This window comes from Indicator indicator, chromosome Z (genome assembly GCF_027791375.1).
Source record: "Indicator indicator isolate 239-I01 chromosome Z, UM_Iind_1.1, whole genome shotgun sequence".
Taxonomy (NCBI): domain Eukaryota; kingdom Metazoa; phylum Chordata; class Aves; order Piciformes; family Indicatoridae; genus Indicator; species Indicator indicator.
The window spans coordinates 48,379,685-48,403,599 of NC_072053.1; the positions used below are offsets into that span (position 1 = coordinate 48,379,685).

Here is a 23,915-nt window from a genome sequence, read left to right on the forward strand (position 1 = left end):
CCCAGCATCTCCGCAGAACAAGAAAAAAAGTCAGACTAAATGTTGACCTGTATATTGTGATGATGTTAGTTATGTTAGTTGCCAGACAACCTTGCAGTGACAATGGCAAGGACAGCTAGACATTCAAATTTAAAGCACATTAGAAAACTGTAGAATAAAACCCTACAGAATCTTGTGAACAAAGACCAGCTATTAACATTTGCATTTGGCAAATGCTCAACTGATTCATATACTGTTTCCTGTCATCATAGTGACAAATGCCAAAACAATACCAATGAACCAGGGGAGTCAAATTTATTTTTATTTTTTTCCTATAATCAAAAATTGCCTAGACAAACAGTGGAGTTCAGGTTGCTGTATATTATTCAATGCCAGAGGCAGTTCTGGATCACATCGGGTTTCAAACTGCATAACTGAAAATTCACATAGAGGTAAAACACTTGTTTTATCTCTGTGTCAAACTGGTCAAATTGAGGATTTCTGACTACAATCTGTTCTCTCGATGATTTTTTTAAATCAGATTTTTCTAAAGGAAAAGTGTACTTGAAAGATCCTGAAATAGTGCTGTTAGGAGTGAGAATCAGTGGTATAACAGGGATAGTACATACATGGCTATTTGACTCTTAAATGACTTAAACAAGTTGGTAGTTGGACTAGACGACTGTCAGAAGTCCCTTCCAACCCAGACTATTCTATAATTCTATGATTCTAAGTTGTTCTGGATATTCAAGGTATGCCAAAAAGTGATTATTCTGAATGTCAGTTTTCCCATGGTCTGGGCAGATTTTGTGCTTTAAATCTTTTGGTTTGTTTTATCATAGCTTAATTTGTAGCTGATTGGAGGTACAAGTTTTTTTCTTCTTTTCTATCACAGGAAGGAAAATAGACTCTAGAACTTGTAGGGTTTGTTGGATGGTTGAGATGGAGGGGGGTTCTTACATGGTTCTGCTAGGGTTCATAAAAACTTCAGCTAAAATCGCTTCCATTGTGTGACTCTTTTAATTCCAACCCAGTCATCTTGAAATTATGGAATCCAAACAAGAAGCAAACACAGAAACTAAGTAACAGCATCTGCAGAAAATCCACAAGTCTGCTTCACTGCAGACACCTCACAAAAGTAGTTGTTAGTACACATGCTTTTTATAATGTTCCTTGTGTGGAACAGAGCTGGGGAACAGTCATTCTCTCTATACTAGTTTCTGTTTTCTTCCTAATCCACAGGGTTTTTTCTTGTGCTCTGCTGGAAGCTATCTCAGGTGTATGAATTTACTTGGAAAGAATGGTAGAATAGCTCCACTGAGGAGTGTAATGATGCTTTCGCATTTCCAGGCAGAACAGAGCACTTGTGTGGCAGCTGCACGTTTAGAGAGACTGGAAGGGGAAAGTTAATTCCTGTGCTTCTTTCTGTGTTTGGGAAAGATACAAATGCTTGCAAGAACATATGTTTGGGAGCACAAGTGCAGATAAGCAAGAAATAGTCAGCTGTCAACATTCCCATTCTTATTTCTAGAGCTGTATAATTTTTTTCTTGCGACTTTATTTTGTATTTTTAGATCAAATGGCATGGAGTTAAAGTATTACTGTAATAATAATCAGTGGATATATAGTTGTAGCTTTATTTAATTGTAAATATAAGTATTCCTTATAAAAGAATTCTATAGTAGAATTCTATAGTAGAATTCTTTTATCATAGTAGACAAAAATGACATCATTATTAATTTTTATTTTATGCTGTTTCTTTCCCAGGAGTCATTCGTCATGTTGGAGATGCACTGAAAGATCATGCCTCAAAATCTCGAGGGAAGATCTGCACCATTGGTATAGCTCCCTGGGGGATTGTGGAAAATCAAGAGGATCTGATTGGCAAAGATGTAAGCCCTATATGGATGTAGATTACCTCCAATATCTGTAAATCTTCCAGTTATGTTCCTTTCTTGTCCATCTCTCACTTACCGATTCCATGCAGAACCGGTGGCTGAGGCCAAAATTCAGAACATACACGGCGTTTTCATTATGATTCATAGCAGTTCTGACATGGTGACAATAAAAATTCCTGCACTGTAAGTTCTTTAAGAATAAATGATAAAGAAATTTTATTAAATAGTATTCTTGAAAATATAACAAACTTTCATCCTTAGAAAACTATGAACCCTGTAAAGTGCCTAAGAAAACATTGATTGCAAATCTTGAAGTCTGATTTGTTTTGAATCAATATTACGATTCATTGGTGAGATTCAAAATTCCAGACCATCGCTTATATAATATATTCCAACTTATATATTGTTCTTGATACAGTTGTGAAGAATCTTATAAATGTACCATATGAGATCACGATCAAAGAGTCATTCCTTCAGCTACCTTCTGAAGAGCTGAGTAATTCTTGTACTCTTTCACAATATCCTTCTCTTCTAAACTTACACTGTCACTCAGAAGGGTTAATCCTCCAATCTGAAATACATGAATAATTTACCAGTGCTGGTTATATGGTACCCAAAGATCTTCAGAGCCCCTTTTTATCCTCCCCTCTGGTTCATTCCCAAACAATGCACCCAAGAGCCAGTGGCTAAATATGAGTGGAGAAGAGATAGTGTCTTCAGTCTCTAAATCATTATTCTATGCATGCTCTTCCATTAGCAAGTTGAGGAGGGGAAGAAGATTCAATTATCAGGTCAGAAGGAATTACAGTGAGTGTGAATAAATTGATCCAATTGGAATTCATTGCAATTTTCTATTAAAGTATCCTCATTGGGGGAAACTAGATTAGCATGGGATTTTGTACTGCCCTACCAGCACTTGTAAAATAGGATTACCTTTTAGTAGTGGGTTGAAATTATCCCCCAATTAATTTGAGAGAAGTACTCCCCAGATAAATTCCCAGACTAGCTCAGAAGATTTTGGAAGCAAATGAAGCAAACTAAAATGTAGAAATATGAAATGCAATGAATATGTGCAAAATATATAATATATGCACTATATATATATTTACAATTTATAAACAACACAGGAACTCCTCAGACCCACCTGGATGGATCCAGGAGACCCATTCACCTCCTCTCCCACTCCCTCCCTCCTCCCCGTTACTCCACAGAGTAGTCAAAACAGAGATACCCCTGACAAGGCCATGGAAGACAGAGAGAAGTGTTAAGGGATTGCACTTAACCAACAAACAATATGGCAAATGGGTATTAATAAAAATACTAGTAACCCTTTATCAATATGGAAAACTGCCAAAACTTGTTAAAGAGGGTTGTTGTACAGTTGGAATATATATTTACAATGGGAATGTACAGTCTTTAGGGAAATACAACAATAATTCTATGGAACTGGGAGGAAATAACATGGAAAGAGAGCAGTCCCAGGAGCGGAATAGCGCTCACCCACAGCATGGGGGCGGGGAGACTCAGTAAGGACCCTTAAGCCCAAGAGGCAATGAATTAATTACTCACAGCTGATTCTACTCACCTGGGGAATGCCGCTGCTGCTGAGTTAGCTATGAGGCTCTGGGGCACTCTCATGCAGCGCTGGCACGGCAGGTTGCCAACAAGCAGGGTTCCACGTTGTCCCAGGGCTGATCTGGCTTAAGTGGACAGCAGGCAGTTTACAACATGTTCTTCGTGATGGGCACTTGCTTTGTCCTGGGTAAATTGAGGGACAGCACGATTCCAGTAGCAAGGAGAAGCAGGCTTGGCTCCCAAGCTTGTGGCTTCTCTGGTTTGCTCTGTGTAAGCTTTATCCCAGGCTTTGGACCAGGTACTCGAGGCAGGGCAGGGCAACTTGAGGCAGCTTCTTGCGAGATGGGTCCAGGAAGGCAATTCAAGCAAGGCAAATGTGACTACATCTTGCCTGAGATCCATTTGGGCCAACAGGGGCAAATGAAGACAGCACATAGTTATCCAATAGGAAATGGTTCTGCCAGGCTGTGACCATAAAAGGCATAAACAAAGGCCTGGCTCTGGGGGATTGTGGCTGGTACATCTGCTCTTACCCCCAGTAAACAACTTGTTTACCAGATATGCAGGGTCCTGTCCCCTTTGTCCTTTTCCCACATTCCCTTGACTTTCTGCAGGAAGGAGGGGGAAGAAGAGGACCATGTCTAGACACCTTAGGGCCTGTCTGGGTTTTGTGCTGGGCCTATTTGGTCCCACCATGACAAGAGGAAAGTTACAAGCAGAAGCAAGAGGAGAAGAAAAGAGAAAGAACTTTTTATGCCTCTGCTCTATATTCCCATTAGCAATCCAATGAATTACATAGACCTGTGGTGGTTTGAAACTGTCTTTTTAATTTTTCCTTGCAAAGTTCAGAACAGAGAAAGTGAAAGAATGTAAATAAGTCACTATTGGGTGTAAGAAAGCAAAATAACAATTGTTCTAAACACTTCCATTGGATAGATAGAAATGTTTAAGAACTATTACCCAAAACAAAGTAGGCACTCTGCACATTCTGTGTTCTGCAGTGGGGGCAGTTGCTGGGCTGTCTGGCTGCTGTTTCTTCTTCTCTTCTGGCTGAAGATAACACGTACTGACCTTGGCAGCTAAGTTAACAACTTTCTGCTCTAACTAAACTCTGCTTCTCTGTCCAAGGGGGTCTGGGGGGGAAGCTCCTGGGAGAGGGAGGCCCCTTTGGGAGGGTCCCCTTGGGGGGAAGCAAAGGGAGATCGATTGTGCTCTTTCTGTTGATTGTATATATTTGTGAATGTTGTGAATTTTGTATATTTGTATATATTCATTGCATTTCATTGTAGATTTTAGACTCTGCTTGTAAATACAGCTTTTCATTTGCTTCCAGACTGGGCTAGCCTGGTTATTGTTGGTGGGGGGGAAGCAAAGGGAGCTTGGTTGTGTTTTTCTGTTGATTGTATATATTTGTAAGTGTTGTGAATTTTGTATATTTGTACATATTCATTGCATTTCATCTGCTTGTAAATACAGCTTTTCATTTGCTTCCAGACTGAGCTAGCCTGGTTATTGTCGGTGGGGGGGAATTTCAGCTCACACCGACACACTTTTTATTTTTGGCGCTCCAACTCGGGGCTCGATTGTTTGTATGATTTATTCCTGCTCAGATTAGGAAGCAAAATGAAGCTGTTTTGGATTTTGAGTAATTTTATTTCATCTATTATCGGTGTGATTGTTTACAGATGGGCTGTTTCCTGCATGATAGACAAGATTGTGAGATATGTGGCATATAAGTCATTTCTTTGGGTTAAGAACAAGTTACTGAATGCTGTTGAATTCTGTTGTGGTCTTATTGGGCTTAGAAGATATGGTAACTCAACTATGAATCTGCTAGCAGACACATTTGAGTTTGTTACTCCTCTTACAACTACAGAGGGTCTTTGGAACTAGTGGTACCCTAGATATCTTGTGCTAGCCTTAATTTTGTTGTTTCTTGGAATAATCATATGGCTGCTGATAGCACTGTGTCAAGAAAGACGTAAGGCTACTCACTCTTCCGACCTGCGTAGATGTAAGAGGAAACATAGAAAAGCTCAGAGAGGTTCGGAATTGGTTTCTGATTACGGTGACCAGGAAATCACAGTTCAGGTTTGTGAGAAAGCTGCCGATAGTTTTGACTCAGAGCCAGCAGCAGTAGCTGCAGGACCTTTGCCAGAATCTGAGATAACAGACTCGGGTACACAGGCAGACATAGTTACACAGACAGACTCGGCGACACAGACAGACTCGATTACACAGGCAGAGAGGGGTACACGGGCAGACAGGGGTACACAAACAGACACAGCTGCACAGAGAGAAATGGTTGTGCAGACAGACATAGTTACACAGAGAGAAATGGTTGTCCAGGCAGACATAGTTACACAGAGAGAAATGGTTGTACAGACAGACATAGTTACACAGAGAGAAATGGTTGTCCAGGCAGACATAGTTACACAGAGAGAAATGGTTGCGCAGACATAGCTGTGCAGGCAGACGCCATTAATGAGGCACAGTCTCCTCCTCCTCCCTCTGCTGCCCAGTCGGACGCAGCAGTGGCTGCAGGATCTCAAAGCACACCTCCTACCAGCCCTGCACAGACTCCCTCTGCTCCTGCTAACCCTGCACAAAATTCCTCTACTCCCTCCAACTCTGCTGTGAATGTGAAAGCCAATCCAGTAAATTTGGTGGCCACTGTAAGCAGAAAGCGCAAAGGAGCTGCAGAAGGAGATGCAGATGCTGCAGGAGATGGTGCAGATGGAGATGAGGGTCCTTCTACTCAGGGTCCCTCTGTTAAGAAAGATCCTTCTGGTGAGGAAGAGAAGGTTAGCCTTAAAACTCTGGCAGACCTCTTGAGACCCCACATGGATGATGGAGATGTAGACCCTGCTGAATTAGCAACTGCAGGCAGTGCCTCTGAACTCAAGGAAATTCAACAGAGGATTAAAATAGGATTATGGGGACCGCGACCTCAGGATGATGATGATGATGAGGATGAGGATGACATACAGTCAGCTAATGCACCCAGACAGGAAATTAGACATGTGAGGAAGGATTACATCAGAGGAGATAACGAGCCAGTCCTGTCTTGGCTAGCCAGGTGTTTTGATATGGGAGCCCCAGCATTGGTGGTAGGCGACAAGTCGGCCTCTCAGTTGGGGATGCTCTCAAAGGATACAGGCATAGACAGGCATCTAGGCAAGTGCATTGGTAAAGCTTCTCTGTGGGCACGACTCCTACTGGCAGTCCTGCTGAGGTACCCCAGCAGAGATGATTTACCATGGAACCCTAAGCCCTGGACCACAATAGATGAGGGAATCAAGCATCTGAGAGAGTTTGCTGTGAGAGAAATAATATACGGAGATCATAAGACTCTGAATCCTGATGAAATTCCTGTTGGTACAGGCCTTGCCAAAAAGCTCATTAAGCTTGCTCCTCCTAATTATGCTACTATTCTGGCAAGCAGGATTGTGGCAAGAAATTATGGTGGGGTGCCTCCCACTGTTGGCTATTTCACTGACCAAATGAGGCAATTGGAGGATAGTCTTGCACGTACTTCTTTGGTTTCAGCCATTGAAACTCTGTCTGGAAAGATGGAGAATTGCATGAAAGAGCTGAAGGAGGAACTTAAAACCTCCATATCCAACTTGATGAAGGGGGATGATTCTAATTCTTCTTCCTCCAGATGGATACAAGTTTCAGCTGTTAGGAACAGACGTGCTCCAAGGAGGCCGTTCCAGAATAGGTCAAACCAAAACAGACAGCAGAGGCAATCATGTGGCAGTATCTGGATAACTCTGTGTGACCAGTTTGGTGAGAACATGAACAGATGGGATGGTCAACCAACTTCTGATCTTTTCAAGAGGTTACGGGAGCTGCAGAGGGGCAGATCCCGAGGTAGCAATACCAGGAGGGTAGCTGTCGCTTCCTCAGTTTCCCAGAACAACTCTGATAGCTCCAACAGTGATCCTAATTCTGGTGCTGGACGTTGTGCCAGCTGTACATGTGGAGGTAATCCCCACCATTAGGGGTGCCCTGCCTTCCGCCAGGGGGAGGTAAGGGATAATGGAGATAACAGAATCTATTGGGATGTGTACATCCAGTGGCCTGGCACTTCAAAATTTCAGAAGTACAGGGCCTTGGTTGACACAGGAGCTCAGTGCACCATAATACCATCAAATTATCAAGGGGGAGAATCTATAACTATTCAGGGAGTCACTGGTGGATCTCAAGAGTTGTTTAAGATAGAGGTTGATATAAGTTTAACTGGGAAGCAGTGGAAGAAACATACTATTGTAACAGGTCCTAATGCACCTTGTATTTTGGGAATTGACTTTCTGAGAGAAGGGCATTTTAAAGACCCTAAGGGTTACAAATGGGCTTTTGGAATAGCAACTGTAGAAATTGATGGAGGAAAATTGAAGTTGTCTATCAGACCTGAGCTTTCAGATGAATCTGCAGTTGTGGGACAACATGAGATAGAGGATGTAAAGCTGCCGGTTGCTTCTCAAACTGTGCATCACAGACAATACAGAACCAACCGTGACTCTTTGGTGCCCATTCAAAACTTGATTCGTCAGTTGGAGAGTCAGAAGGTCATCAGCAAAACTCATTCACCTTTCAACAGTCCAATCTGGCCTGTGAGAAAGCAGAATGGAGAGTGGCGTCTCACAGTCGATTTCCGTGCCTTGAACGAAGTAACTCCACCCATGAGTGCAGCTGTACCAGACAGGATGGAACTCCAATATGAGCTGGAATCCAAACAGGCCAAATGGTATGCTACCATAGACATTGCTAATGCTTTCTTCTCTATTCCCATAGCAGAGGAATGCAGGCCTCAGTTTGCTTTCACCTGGAGAGGCATTCAGTACACATTCAATCGTTTGCCCCAGGGGTGGATTCACAGTTCAACCATCTGCCATGCAGTGATCCATGATGCTTTGGAGAAAGGTGGAGCTCCAGAACACATTCAGTTCATCGATGACATCATCGTCTGGGGTGAGACTGCTGAAGAAGTCTTCGAGAAAGGTAACAAAATCATTGACATTCTCTTGCAAGCTGGTTTCGCTATCAAGCGAGACAAGGTGAAAGGACCTGCCAGAGAAATCCAGTTTCTGGGAGTGCGGTGGCAAGATGGTCGCCGTCACATCCCAATGGATGTGATAAACAGAATCTCCACCATGGCAAATCCCATCAATAAGAAAGAAACCCTACGCTTCCTAGGCATAGTGAGATTTTCGAGACTGCACATTCCTGGATACAGTCAGATTGTGAAACCTTTCTATGATGTGACTCGAAAGAGAAACAGTTTCCAATGGGGTCCTGAGCAACAAGCAGCCTTTGACCAGATCAAGCGAGAGGTAGTCCAAGCAATGGGTCTGGGACCTGTCCGAACCTGTCCAGACATTAAGAACATTCTGTACACGGCTGCGAGTGACAATGGTCCAACCTGGTGCTTATGGCAAAGAGCTCCAGGGGAGACACGAGGACGTCCTCTTGGTTTCTGGGGTCGTGGCTACAGAGGCTCAGAGGCAAACTACACTCCAACAGAGAAAGAGATTTTAGCTGCTTATGAAGGAGTGAAAGCTGCTTCTGAAGTGATTGGAACTGAGTCACAACTTCTTCTAGCTCCTAGATTGCCAGTTCTGAATTGGATGTTCAAAGGCAAAGGTTCTTCACCACATCATGCAACAGATGCTACCTGGTCTAAGTGGATGGCTCTGATAACACAGAGAGCTCGAATGGGAAATCTCGAAAGGCCTGGTTTGGTGGAGGTGATCACAAACTGGCCAGAAGGCACAAGCTGTGCTAAACCTCCAGAGGAGAGATTAACTCGTGCTGAGGAAGCTCCTCCTTACAGTGATCTGTCTGATGATGAAAAGAGATATGCTTTGTTCACAGACGGTTCCTGTCGTCTGGTTGGGAACAAGCGGAGATGGAAATCTGCAGTGTGGAGTCCAACACGCAGAGTTGCAGAAGCGAGAGATGGAGAAGGAGAATCCAGTCAATTCGCAGAGGTAAAAGCTGTCCAGCTAGCTCTTAACGTAGCTGAACGTGAGAGATGGCCAAAGCTTTATCTCTACACCGACTCGTGGATGGTAGCCAATGCCTTGTGGGGTTGGCTGAAAGACTGGAAGAAGAATGGCTGGCAGAGGAAAGGCAAGCCTATCTGGGCTGCAGATCTGTGGCAAGACATTGCTGCTCGCATTGAGAGAATACCAGTGAAAGTGAGACACATCGATGCTCACATTCCTAAGAGCAAAGCTACTGAGGAACAACAACACAACCATCAGGCAGATCTAGCTGCAAGGGTTTCCCAGGTGGACACAAACTCTGATCCTGATCCTGATCTTGACTGGAAACACCGAGGTGAGCTGTTCTTAGCCCGGTGGGCCCATGACTCGTCAGGACATCAAGGCAGAGATGCAACCTACTGATGGGCTCGTGACAGATCCATTGACATTTCCATGGATGCTATCACACAAGTCATCCATGACTGTGACATTTGTGCTGCTATTAAGCAGGCAAAGCGGATCAAGCCCTTGTGGTACGGTGACCGATGGTCCAAGTACAAGTATGGTGAAGCCTGGCAGATTGACTACATCACTCTACCTCGCTCTCGATCTGGTAAGCAGTATGTGCTGACTATGGTGGAGGCAAGCACTGGATGGCTGGAAACTTATCCAGTTCCTCATGCAACTGCACGTAACACCATTCTTGGTCTGGAAAGACAAATCCTGTGGAGACACGGAACTCCAGAGAGGATTGAGTCGGACAATGGAACTCATTTCAAGAACAATCTTGTGAAAAACTGGGCCAAAGAGCACGGCATCGAGTGGATATTCCACATTCCCTACTATGCACCAGCTGCAGGAAAGATCGAACGCTACAATGGTTTGCTGAAAACCACTCTCAAAGCCATGGGGGGTGGATCTTTGAAGAACTGGGAGAAACATTTAGCACAAGCAACCTGGTTGGTGAATAGTAGAGGTTCAGTGAATCGAGCTGGACCTGCCCAATCAGATTTGTTGCGAAAGGAGGAAGGTGATAGAGTTCCTGTTATCAGAGAAAAGAATCTGTTAGGCAAAACTGTTTGGGTATTTTCTCCTTCAGGAGAGGCCAAACCTGTCCAAGGGGTGGTTTCTGCTGAAGGTCCTGGTCACACCTATTGGGTGATGCAAGAAAATGGTGAAATTCAGTGCATTCCACAAAGAAATCTAACTTTGGCTGAGAGAGGTTAGATTCAGAGTGTTGCACAGACACAGCATCGCGCCCAAGAGGAGAGTTCATGAGTTCTACGGTGCACGAACCCTGAGAGCCCTGAGTCACCTGAGAGTCCCTGTTCCTTTCTTCGCTCCATCTGCGAGGAAACAAATTGTTTGCTGTTCTTCCTGTGATTTGACTCTTTTGAATCATCTACATCTGAGATAGCCGGAATGGACTATGGTCTTTATTCACCTATTGTTGTAGATATTATTTTAGGTTAGATAAATGATAGTAGCAGCCAATGGAATTGTTTAGAAGGGGTGCTCTATATTCCCATTAGCAATCCAATGAATTACATAGACCTTATCATTATTCTCCTCTTACATCCACTGGTAATTTATTTTCAGTCTTTGCAGTCAGGGACTAGGCTAAAGTTCTCCCTCAAACTGTAACAATCCACCCCTTCTATATAATTCCATTGTTTGTTAATGCTATCCATCTAATCTAAACCAATATCCACAACAAGTAGTAAAGTCCATATCTTCAGCTTATCCTGCATTCCAGCTGTCTCAGATGTAGATGATTCTAGTTCAAAAAACAGGAAATAAGAAAACAATTTTTCTCTTTGCAAGTGAGATGAAGAAAAGAACAGGGTCTGCCCGGTGACTCAGGGTTCATGCTCATATATCGCAGATTCCTCATATATTCTTCCTTTTGGCACAACGTTGTACCTGAAACAGAAACTCCTGACAGATTGTACTATACACCCTGAATTTAAACTCACTCAGCTAAAGTTAGATTTCTTTGTGGAACACACTGAATTTCACCATTCTCTTGCATTACCCAGTAAGTATGACCAAGACCTTCATGAGAAACCACCCCTCAGATAGGTTTGGCCTCTCCTGAAAGAGAAAATACTCAAACAGTTTTTCCTAACAGATACTTTTCTTGAATAACAGGAACTTTATCACCTTCTACCTTTTGTGACAAGTCTGACTGTGCAGTTGCAGCTCAAGTTACAGAACCTCTACTATTTACCAACCAGGTTGCTTGTGCTAGATGATTGTCCCAGTTTTTTCAAAGTTTACCCTCCATTGCTTTCAGAGCAGTGTTCAGCAAACCGTTGTAACGCTCAAATCTCCCTGAAGCTGGTGCACAGTAGGGAATGTGGTATATCCGCATAATGCTGTGCTCTTTGGCCCAGTCCTTTATGACATTTTTCTTGAAATGAGTTCTGTTGTCTGATTCAATTCTCTCTGGAGTACTGTGTCTCCACAGGATTTGTCTTTCCAGACTAAGAATGGTGTTATGTGCAGCTGCATGAAGTACAGGATAAGTTTCCAACCATCCAGTGCTTGCCTCTACCATAGTCAGCACATATTGTTTACCAGATTGAGAACAATGTAGAGTGATGTACCCAATCTGCCAGGCTTCACCACACTTGGACCATTGGTCACCACACCATAAGGGCTTGATTTGCTTTGCCTGCTTAATAGCAGCACAAATGTCACAGTCATGTATGACTTGCATGATAGCATCCATGGAAATGTCAATTGAAATGTCAGGAGCCCACTGGTAGGTTGCATCTCTGCCTTGATGTCTGATGCATCATGAGTCCACCGAGCTAAGAACAGATCACCTCAGTGTTTCCAGTCAAGGTCAAGATCACAGTTCATATCTACTTGAGAAACTTTTGCAGCTAAATCTGCCTGATGGTTGTGTTGTTGTTCCTCAGTAGCTTTACTCTTAGGTATTGTGAACATCAATATGTCTCACTTTCACTAGAATTCTCTCAATGTGAGCAGCAATGTCTTGCCACAGATCAGCATCCAAATAGGCTTTCCTTTCCTCTTCCATCCATTCTTTTTTCCAGTCCCTTAGCTAACCCCACAGAGCGTTGGTTACCATACATGAACCAGTGTAGAGATAAAGCTTTGGCCATCTCTCTCGTTCAGCTATGTCAAGAGCTAGCTGGACAGCTTTTAGCTCTGCAAATTGACTGGATTCTCCTTCTCCATCTTTTGCCTCTGCAACTCTGCGTGTCCAAGTCCACACTGCAGACTTCCATCTCTGCTTGTTTCCAACAAGATGGCAAGAACCATCTGTGAGCAAATCATATTTCTTTTCATCATCAGAAAGATCACTGTAAGGAGGAGCTTCCTCAGCACAAGTTAGTGGCTCCTCTGGAGGTTTTGTACAGTCAGTGCCTTCTGGCCAATTTGTGATCACTTCCACAAGACCAGGTCTTTCAAGACTTCCCATTTGAGCTCTCTGTGTTATCAGAGCCACCCACTTAGACCATGTGGCATCTGTCACATGATGTGGTGAAGAAACTTTACCTTTGAATATCCAATTCAAAACTGGTAATCTGGGAGCTAAAGGAAATTGTGACTCAGTTCCAATTACTTCAGAAGCAGCTTTTACTTCTTCATAAGCAGCTAAAATCTCTTTCTCTGTTGGAGTATAATTTGCCTATGAGTCTTTACAGACATGACTCCAGAAACCAAGGGGACATCCATGTGTCTCACCTGGAGCTCTCTGCCATGCGGATCACGTTGGAGCATTCTCACTTGCAGCTGTATATAGAATGTCCTTAATGTCCAGACCAGTTCGGACAGGTTCCAAACCCATTGCATGGACTACTTCTCACTTTATCTGGTCAAAGGCTGCTTGTTGCTCAGGATCCCGCTGGAAATTGTTTCTCTTTCAAGTCACATCATAGAGAGATTTCACAATCTGACTGTATCCAGGAATGTGCAGTCACCCCAAATCCCACTCTACCCAAGAAAGATCGAGTGTCCTTCTTTTTCCTGGGATTCACCATGGTAGAGACTTTGTTATCACATCCAGTGGAATGTGACAGTGACCATCTTGCCACCGCACTCCAGAAACTGGATTTCTCTGGCCGGTCCTTTCATCTTGTCTCACCTAATGGTGAAACTAGGTTTCAACAGAATGTCAATTATTTTGTTACCTTTCTTGAAGACTTCTTCAGCATTTTTACCCCACATGATGTCATTGATGAACTGAATGTGTTCTGGAGCTTCACCTTTCTCCAAAGCATCCTGGATCACTGTGTGATAAGTTGTTGAATTGTGTTTCTATCCCTGGGGTAAATGACTGATTGTGTACTGGACCACTCTAGGTGAAGGCAAACTGAAGCCTGCATTCCTCTGCTATGGGAATAGGGAAGAAAACATTAGCAATGTCTATGGTAGCATACCATTTGGTCTCCTTGGATTCTAGGTCACGCTGGAGTTCCAACCTGTCCAGTACAGCTGCACTCATGAGTGGATTTACTGCGTTCAGGGCACAGAAGTCAGCTGTCAGATTCCATTCTTCATTTTGATTTCTCACAGGCCAAATTGGACAGTTGAAAGGTGAATGATTCTTGTTGATGATATTCTGACCTTCCAATTGATGAATCAAGTGGTGAATGGGCACCAAAGAGTCACGGTTGGTTCTGTATTGCCTGTGATGCACAATTTGAGAAGCAACTGGCAGTTTCACATCTTCTGTCTCATGTTGTCCCACAACTGCAGATTCATCTGAGAGTTCAGGTCTAACAGACAACTTTAAATTTTCCCTATCAATTTCTACAGTTGCTATTCCAAAAGCCCACTTGTAACCCTTAGGGTCTTTGAAACACCCTTCTCTCAGTAAGTCAATTCCCAAAATACAAGGTGCATTTGGTCCTGTTACAATAGTGTGTTTCTTCTACTCTTTCCCAGTTAAACTAATTTCAACCTGAAACTTAATTAAGTCTTGAGACCCACTAGTGATTCCTAAAATAGTTATAGACTCTGTCCCTTGATAATTTGATGGTATTATGGTGCACTGAACTCCTGTGGCAACTAAGGCCCTGTACTTCTGAAATTTTGAGTTCCAGGCCACTGAATGAATACATCCCAACAGACTCCAATCTCCATTATCCCTCCTCCTGGGAGGTGGCAGGGCATTCCTAATTAGGAGCATTGCATTTATATGTACAGTTGACACAGTGCCGAGTGTGTCAGAACCACTGTTTGAGCAATTAGAGTTGTTCGTAGAAACTTAGATAGTGACAGCTACCCTTCTGGTATTGTTACCTCTGGTTGTCCTACTCTGCAGCTCCTGTACTCTCTTGAAAAGAAGTGGGCTGACCATGCCACTTATTCATGTTTTCACCAAATTGGTGATGCAGAGTTATCCAAAGACTCTCACATGATTGATGCTATTTTGGATGCTATTTTGGATTGGCCTAGTTTGAAATGGCCTTCTAGGAGAACGTCTGTTCTTGACAGCTGAAACTTGTATCCATCTAGAAGATGAAGGAGATACCTCATCCCCCTTCGCCAGTTTGGATATGGATGTTTTAAACTACTCCTTCAGCTCTTTTATGCAATCCTTTATCTCTCCAGTCAGAGTTTTAATGACTGAGACCAAAGAAACACATGTGAGACTATCCTCCAATTGCCTCTTTTGTTCAGTACAATAACCAACAGTATGAGGTGCTCTCCCATAGCTTCTTGCCACAATTCTGGTTGCCAAAATAGCAACATAATTAGGAGGAGCAAGTTTGATGTGTCTCTTGGCAAGACCTGTTCCCACAAGAATTTTATGAGGAGTCAGTGTACCATGATTTACGTAAGTTATTTCTCTCACAGCAAACTCTCTCAAATGCTTGATTCCCTCATCTATTGTAGACCACTTTTGTTGTTCCAAGGCAAATCATCCCTGGATGGATACCGCATCAGCACAACCAATAAAAAGTGCGTCCACAGAGAAACTTTACCAATAGAACTCCCTATATATTTATCTGTTTCAGAATCTTTTACAAGTATTCCCAGTTGGTTTGCAGACTTTTCACCTACTTCTAAAGCAGGAGCATCTGTGTCATAGCACCTTCCCAACCAACTCATTTTTGGTTCCGTGTCTCCTCTGAGATAATCTTTCCTTACATGCCTAATTTCCTGCCTGGGTGCACCAGCTGACTGTACCTCATCTTCTTCACCCTCCTCTTTCCAGGGTTCTCTTCTAGAAGCCTCTGTTGGATCCCCTTAAGTTCACAATCACCTTCCTTGTTTCATGATCTCTCAGAGTCCTTAACCTGTTTTGCATCTTCATCATCTCTTGGTGGCTTCACTAATTCAGCAATATCTTTAAAACTAATGCTCACGTCCTTCTCATCACCTTGATCACTATCACCTTTCTTGGCTGGCTTTCTTGTCTGCAATGGAGCCAGTAAAGCTGTAGGCTTAGACATGCCCTCTAAGGGGTCATCCAAGACTGGTTTGTTTGTCTTTCCCTTTGCTTTACATAGAGGTGGAATTGGAGTTGGATCAGAAGAATCCTTTTCCACATCAACAACCAGGTTTACAGACACTGGTGATGCTTGGAAATTTGCAGCTGGTTCGGCAGAAACAGAATCAGCTGCCACAGACACAGCACTACTGGGAGCACTTTGGGACCCTGCTGTCACTGCTGGACTCCCTTCCATTCCAGCCAGTGCAGGTGGAAGTTTCTGTGCCTCTTTAGCCTTGGCAATGGCTGCTGCCAGCGGAGTTGCCACCACCTCTGCCACTTGCAGAGGGGCTGCTGGCACAGCTGCCACTTGAGCTACCAGCCACTCCCCCACTGGCTTTTCACCAGCACTGCTGCCACTTTTGCTGTGGTTCAAAGCAGTTTTCCCATTAACTCCAGCCTGCTGCTACTACCTGTTGCTGCTGCAGCTTCTCCTGCCTCTGTCTCTTCCTCACTACTAGAGTTGCCTGCATTAGACCCAGATCTCATATGTCTTTTTCTCTGTTTAGAGGCAGAGTAATTACCTGCACATCTCTCTTGGCACAATGCTATTAACAGATATATTGTTACCACCACAAATAATAAATTCAGACATAGTAAACAGACTACTGTAAGATTCAAATCACCTAGATAAGTCTCAGTTACAGGAACACTAACTGCAAGAAACTCAGAAGGAATACTCACAGAAATATTATTATATCCCCTGTAACCTACAAATCCAAGGCAATAATCACCAAACATTATTACCTGGTTTCTAAACCAAAGGAATAGCTTATATACAACGTGCCTGCCTATTTGGTCAATCATTGCAGAAACAGACCATTTATAAAGCAATATACTTAAGACAGAATATACCAAATGCCACAAAATGCAGAATAGCTTCATTTTGGCTTCCTTAATTTGAGTACAGCCCCACACTGGGTGCCAATTAAGAATGTAGTAGGTTGAAATTACCCCCTCAACTAATTTGAGAGAATTACGCCCCAAAATAAAATTCCCAGACTAGCTCAGAAGGTTTTGGAGGCAAATGAGGCAAACTAAAACATAGAAATATGAAATGCAATGAATATGTGCAAAATATAAAACGTATATACTATATATATATATATATATATATATTTACAATTTATAAACAACACAGGAACTCCTCAGACCCACCTGGATGGATCCAGGGGACCCATTCACCTCCTCCTAAACTCCCTCTCTCCTCCCCAGTACCCCAAAGGGTAATCAAAACAGAGATACCCCTGACAAGGCCATGGAAGCTAGAGCAAAGTTGCAAGCTGAAGCAAGAGCAGAAGAAAAGAGAAAGGATTCTTTATGCCTCTGCTCTATATTCCCATTAGCAATCCAATGAATTATATAGGCCTTATCATTAATTTTCTTTTTCATCCAGTGGTAATTTGTTTTCAGCCTTTGCAGTCAGGGACTAGGCTAAAGTTCCCCCTTCAAACTATAACACCTCCATATACAAACAAGCAGAATGGGACTCTGCAGCAGTAACTCTGAGTCACTAATGAGCATTTCTGAGATGTTGTGTGACGGGCCAGCTAGCAGAAATAGCTAATCACAGAGATGAGGTTCATATTCTTAAAGAAGTTTCTACAGTTTCAAATAAATAGTCTTTACTGACTATGCATGGAGTTCTGGAAGCATTGATAGAAGAATGAAGACAAGAAAGAACATCAAACTAGTCATAAATCTGGGGACATTGTTATTCCTCCATTAGTTATTTGCACCTGCTGGAAATCCACTTACCTCTGTTCTCAGCTAGTCACCAAATGTTAAAGGGGCTCTGGAGCCATGTTTTACAGAAAGACCTAAAGAAATAATTTTATTACTCAGACATTCCATTCAGCTGGAACAGCCCTGCTTTATTTCTGATTTATTAAGAAGTCTTTTCCCTAAACATCCTTCCAATTTAAGAAAAATAATTGGTATGCTAATTTTAAGAAACAAAGCAAAATGAAAAAAAAAACAAAACATTTCCAGTAATTCAAAAAAGCTTGATACTTCATGTGATCATCTAACAGGAAGTGACTAAAGTTGAAAAATCAGTAGAGAAAACAAATTTGGGTAAAGACTTGAATTACTGCAGCTGCAATTTCTGAAATGCACCTGTGATAGACAAAATTGAAACTTTTCCTATGAACCTCCTGGACCCTAATATTTTCATAAAATATTCAATGGCAGGATGCAATACTGGAGCACTTCTGGTTTTACCCATCTCTAATGCCCATGTAACAATACTGCTTTATGCTTACTGATACTGAATTTCAACTTGCTTAGCCAGGCTGCTTTACAAAGACTTTTTTAAATTCTTCATTGTCCACTGAAATACCTGTAAGATTTTCACGCTCCTGTTAACCCCAAATTGTTTAACAATTGTGTTGAACAGAACATAACTCAGCTTGAAGTACCCTTCTTATGTCACTAAATCTCCTTAGTAGCACCCAATCTCCTCCCTTCCCTTCATCTTTCCTTATTATTAACCATCAAAGTACATTTCCTCTTATCCAATGTGTGCAGTTTCTTTAAAGGAATTTGTTAGGGAAGATTTTTGAAAACCAAAGTGTACTGTATTGACTGGCTTATTAGAAGTGAATGCTGTGAAATGAACCAAGAAAAGCAAATATAAGTATTACCATAAGCATTTTAAATGAATCATCATTAAGCAAGAAACAAAGGCCACAAAGGATTATGTAAGGAAAAAAAAAAAAAGTCAACCAATAGTGAAAGGCCTGTTGAACTCCAGCATCAATGCAGCTTTATGCCTGTATTCACTGTGTCAAATTACAATCAAGAGCTGTCAAAACATACATTACCAGCATCAGATAGATATAGAAAATTGTCTTAGTCATGGAATCTGAGGAGGGTGGAAGGTGTACTTACTGCCATTGCACATACCCCAGTACATGTTGCTTCCCTGTGCCTCATGTCAAGTTACACGTGCACAGCAGAGCTCTGCCTCTTCTAGCACTCCAGCCCTTGCCTGTCCTGCATGGATCCTGAAGCCACAGTTGAGGAGCTTTATGACACTTATTAGTCCACCCAAACATAAGTGAGCTCTCAGGAATCCCAAAGGGTTTCCTTGGTGCCACAAAGAGAAGTGGCTGAGTTAAACAAAGTATTTCTGTTGATGGCTATTTATTATATTCCGATGGTTAAAGATCCTTAAAGAGGCCCATCTAACTCCAGGACTGTAAAAGCAAAGTAGAAAACAGAGCCACTCTTATCACACTTAGATTCTAATTTAAGAGCAAAGCACACAAGGGAAAGGTAGTTGACTTATTTCCAATTCTCTGATAAATTGAGAAGGTAAGGTGGTTTGCTTGACCTTTCAAAAAAAAAACTTGGATTATAAACTAGTTTCTCCCTACACACAGGCCTATTCTTCCCTTTAGAAGAGTGCTCTTCATAGCACTACACATCTTTCCTTTCAGAGTCTGTTCAGTCTTCATTAGGGTTTAATTCCCAGGCACTTCAGTAGGAACAGTGCCTGGGTTTTATACTTTTGCTCAATGAAATAATTCAGATAAGTTTCCTTTTACTCCAAAGAAGATAGTATTTGAGACTTAAATCAAAATATGATTTTATTGTGCATCTCGGTAGAAAGGACATTTCCAGAGTACTGTGATATTTCATTGATAATCAAGATGCTATAATTGTCATAGGTTCACTTTTAATCTGCTGCTCTTCCTATCATCCTACCTCATGCCAGCTTCAAAATGAAAGTGCTGTCTGGAACAAAGTATTATGGGACTTGAAGTTTACATTGTAGCATGGGAGACTTACATTGTTCTGGTTGCTGCTTCTGGGTTCTGGGCTTTTGAGTGTTGGCTGTCTTCAACTGGGATGGCAGCAGGACGAGGAGGAATGGGGGAGTAGCTCCCTGGCTTGTGTTTTTAGCTTGCTGTCTTTCTGCTGTTTTCTCCTGTGTTTTTTCTGCAAATAGTTTAAGGTAATTGTGCATTATGTTACCTCATTTATATTAAATGCTTATCTTACCTCAACCCAGAGGGGTTTTTGTGTGTTACTTTCCCTCACTTCTGTAAGGGAAAGTAACTTGTAGGGGAAAGACTGTTAAACTATCACAATAATCTACTAACTTAAATATAATACATTTTTTAGAAATCAAAGTTTTGGGGGAAAAAAGAAGAACAAACCAACAACTTTTTCTTGCTGAATTAATTGAACCTGAAATTGAGCTTCCATGTTGCTGTTCTAAATTACTACAAAATCCATGATACCTGCTTTTCCACGCTTGTTGTAAAAATCCTTTAATACATCAGTCTAGCAGGTTGATGTAAGAGAAATCCCTAAAGTATCTCCAAATTTCTTTGGTTTTATTTGCTTTCTTTAGAGTACAGCCACAGATGTGGATTATTGTGTGGTTCTCTGCCTATATTACTTCATCAATCTTTCAGTTGCTCCACAATTACAGTATGGCAAAAATGAAGCTCAGCAGAAATTTTGGAAGAAGTAAAATTCCTTTTTTTTTAAAATGGTTTAGTCAGTGAAAAGGAAGCAATAGTGGTCATCTTGTATAATTTGATGTATCAGAATGCACCATTCGGAATACAAGCTTACTTTTTAGACTTGTGCATAAACAGATAGCTTCATATTACAATTAGTGTCTCCTTTCCATTCATGTATATGAAAAAAAAAAAATCAAGCTTGATGGGTATGTAATCAGAGTTCAACACCTTAATCCATAGTCTTTAAAACACATTCTGGTGAGTCTTGTCAAAAAGACTAGTGTTCATATTGCCTGCTCCTGTATGTGTGTACCTCACAATAGATGCATCAGACTGTCAAGATGGGCTACACATTGCAATATTAGCTTATGTTATAAGACTGCTTCCTTCTATCTCTCATACTACTTTGTTTTTACACTGTCAGCAAGATTATGTTTTGATTTAAATATTTTCATCAAGTTTCAGAATAATGATAAAAATTACGAAGTTCAGGCAATTAATTAGTAAGTGTACACTACTTTATTGTTGTTGGATATGTTGTTACCAATTTTCACTTGGTTTTGGTATCTATTTTGCAATTATCCTTCCAGAAAGATGTATTCTTTGAGAATAAGTAGAATTGCTAGGTGGGAAAAGATTTCAATTAACCATAAATAATTAGTTCACAAGTTTGTTTCACTATAATGTTTATCCAGTGTCAGGTTAGCAGAGCACATGTGCAGATCAGGTCAGGAAGTAATTGCTTCAAGGAAACACTAAAGGAAAAAAGATTCATCTCTCTCATTGCAAACTACAAGATGCAAAGAATGCCTGAGACAAAGCTGGGAACCGATACTTCCATAGCATATACAGAGAATTTGGACCAAGATACTTCCAGGATTCTCTAAATTAAACCAGGAACTGCTTTACTCCCCGGTGTGCCCCAGAACCCTGAGGCTTACAGAGAAGGCTTAATTTGAACAACATCTCCCACTTTGTGAGAAGTAAAGCATGCAGCTCTTTCTTTTTCTACTACTACTCTAAAATAGCACATTTGTTGTAAATTTGTTGCCTTCACCTAGACTGTCAAAATTCATGTGCTGGATCACATGACATGTGCTTGGTCATTGTTCATGGTGGGTTGCCTTCTAGTTATTTTTCAAATGCTGTCCCTTTGTCAAATGTCTTGTTCCCTTTGGGGGATGTAAACAGATTATATCCATTTTTTTAAATTCAAGCTTGTACCACCTCAGGGAGCAAAGGCAACTGCTTGGATTAGTCCAGCTCCTCACTTATGGACAGAATGCCCTCCTTGACATCATAGTACTGCTTCACAGCATAGCTGATGTCATATTCATTAACTGATATTTATAGGGTTTGTCTTGGGCATAAGTACTTCCTTTCAACTCTGCATAGGAAGATGCCAGGGGATATTATTCCTTCTTAGTGCAGGAAGAGGTTAAGAAGACATTAAAATCAAAGAATTCACAACCTTTTAACTTGCTTATAAAGTGTAAGGGATTGAAAAGAACAAAAGAATGGAAACTACAAGAGTGAGAAATTGAAAATCTCCTGAGTGTTGCGAAAAAGCAATTCACCTCAAGGAAATAGTCTCAAAACCTAGTGGATTTTCTTGCCTTTTGGAAGGTTTTTCCTTATCCTTTAATCAGGAAAAGAGTCTAACAGTGTGGCTTTTGAATTTTTTTTATTTTTTCTCCTAAGTATTTCAGCTGTTGAACTGTGCATGTTGTCAGTAGTTCAACTGAAAATAATTGTATTCTCATTTTCAGGTGTAGAAAACTTAATAATTTTAAGATTCATCTTGTAGCTAAGTAGTAGACAAAGAACCAAAGCATAGACTTCTAATCTGCCCTGCAGCAGCAATATTAAGTCATGCATGGAGCCTTTGGTGCTGCCCCTCACTAGAACTGCACATCAAGCTGTCGCCATCTGAAAGCTGAGGTGTGGCTCTCTGGACAAACCACCATCTGGCAGTACGACTGCATGCACAACAACAACTGTTGCCTGTGGTCATACAATGAACAGGCAACTCAAGTCATTCTCCTTTCAGATCTTGCTGGTCTGTTCTGTCTATATATTGAGAAATGGGGTAGCAGTCCATTTAAAATATCTGTAACTTTTTTAGTTTATTTGATTCTTAGGATTTCTTAGTGAGAAAGAACTTTCATTTTCTTTCTGAGTGTGACATAGAGTAAATGGTTTCTGTGTCTGTAGAAGATAGTTAATGAACATGTTCCAGCAGTGTACTGATATTTGTGCCTGTAGAACCAATGTTTATGAATAAGGCACCAAAAGAAACAGTATAAATGAAACCAATGCTATCACCTGTTCTCCCAGTGGACTGTACTGCCCCACTGTTGGCCAGTTGTCATCTTCATTCTCTCAGACCTACTCCTGCCTTTTGCAGGATGAACACTTATAAAGAGTACCCTCTATGCCACAATTTATAACATCAAAAGACACCTGTGGGTTCCCCCTTGCCACCCAAGAGTTGATTAAATTGATGCAAGCATTTGCAAGTGAAACAAATAGAGGGAGATAATCTCACCATAGAATTATTGACACATATTATTTATAAATAATTATATCTCAGTTGGAGAGCTCTTTAGAAGAACAAAAAGGCAATGTGCTCTCGTGGTCAAGAAGGCCAATGGTATCCTAGGTTGTATTAGAAGGGCTGTGGTCAATAGGTCGAGAAAGGTTCTCCTCTCTTTCTACTCTGTCCTGGAGAGGCCACATCTAGAATATTGTGTCCAGTTCTGGGCCTCTCAGTTCACGAAGGACAGGGAACTGCTTGAGAGAGTCCAGCGCAGAGCCACCAAAATAGTTAGGGGAGTGGAACATCTTCCTTACAAGGAGAGACTAAGAGAGCTGGGGCTCTTTAGCTTTAGGAAAAGAGGAGACAGAGGGGTGACCTCATTAATGTTTATAAACATGTAAGGGGTGAGTGCCATGAGGATGGAGCCAGGCTCTTCTCAGCGATGCCCAATGACAGGACAAGGGGCAATGGGTGGAAGCTGAGGCATAGGAAGTTCCATGGAAACAGGAGGAAGAATTATTTCACTGTGAGGGTGACAGAACATTGGAACAGGATGCCCAGGGGGGTTGTGGAGTCTCCCTCTCTGGAGATATTCAAGACCCACCTGGATGCATTCTAGTGTGACCTGGTATAGATGATCTTGCTCTGGCAGGGGTGTTGGACTAGATGATTTCTCGAGGTCCCTTCCAGCCCCTGACATTCTGTGATTCTGTAAAGAAGCTTAGGAAAAAAAGTCATAACATAAGGTCTATCTGTCTGCAAGCATTTTTGTCAAAACTAAAGTGTACACTTTGTTCATTAAGAAGATTTTGTTCAATTTGCAAAATGAGTGATGTCAGAGTTGTGAATAAAATTGCTTGAAGATTAAGTTTTGTAACAAGTCACTTCAGCATTTCTTCAGATAGAATTTCCTTTTCCAATTTTTCAGGAATTTTTGTCTTTCTAGAAAAAAAAGATATATGTAAACAATGCAGAGAA

General features: G+C 41.6%; 1 protein-coding gene across 1 annotated transcript in view; it reads left to right on the forward strand.

The window, feature by feature from the left end:
- TRPM3 (transient receptor potential cation channel subfamily M member 3) overlaps positions 1–23,915 on the forward strand; it is a 302,338-nt gene that overhangs the window by 147,431 nt on the left and 130,992 nt on the right. The window contains exon 5 of the mRNA XM_054397381.1: positions 1,747–1,871. Within this exon, the coding sequence (XP_054253356.1) occupies positions 1,747–1,871 (125 nt within the window). The remainder of the gene's footprint in view (positions 1–1,746; positions 1,872–23,915) is intronic.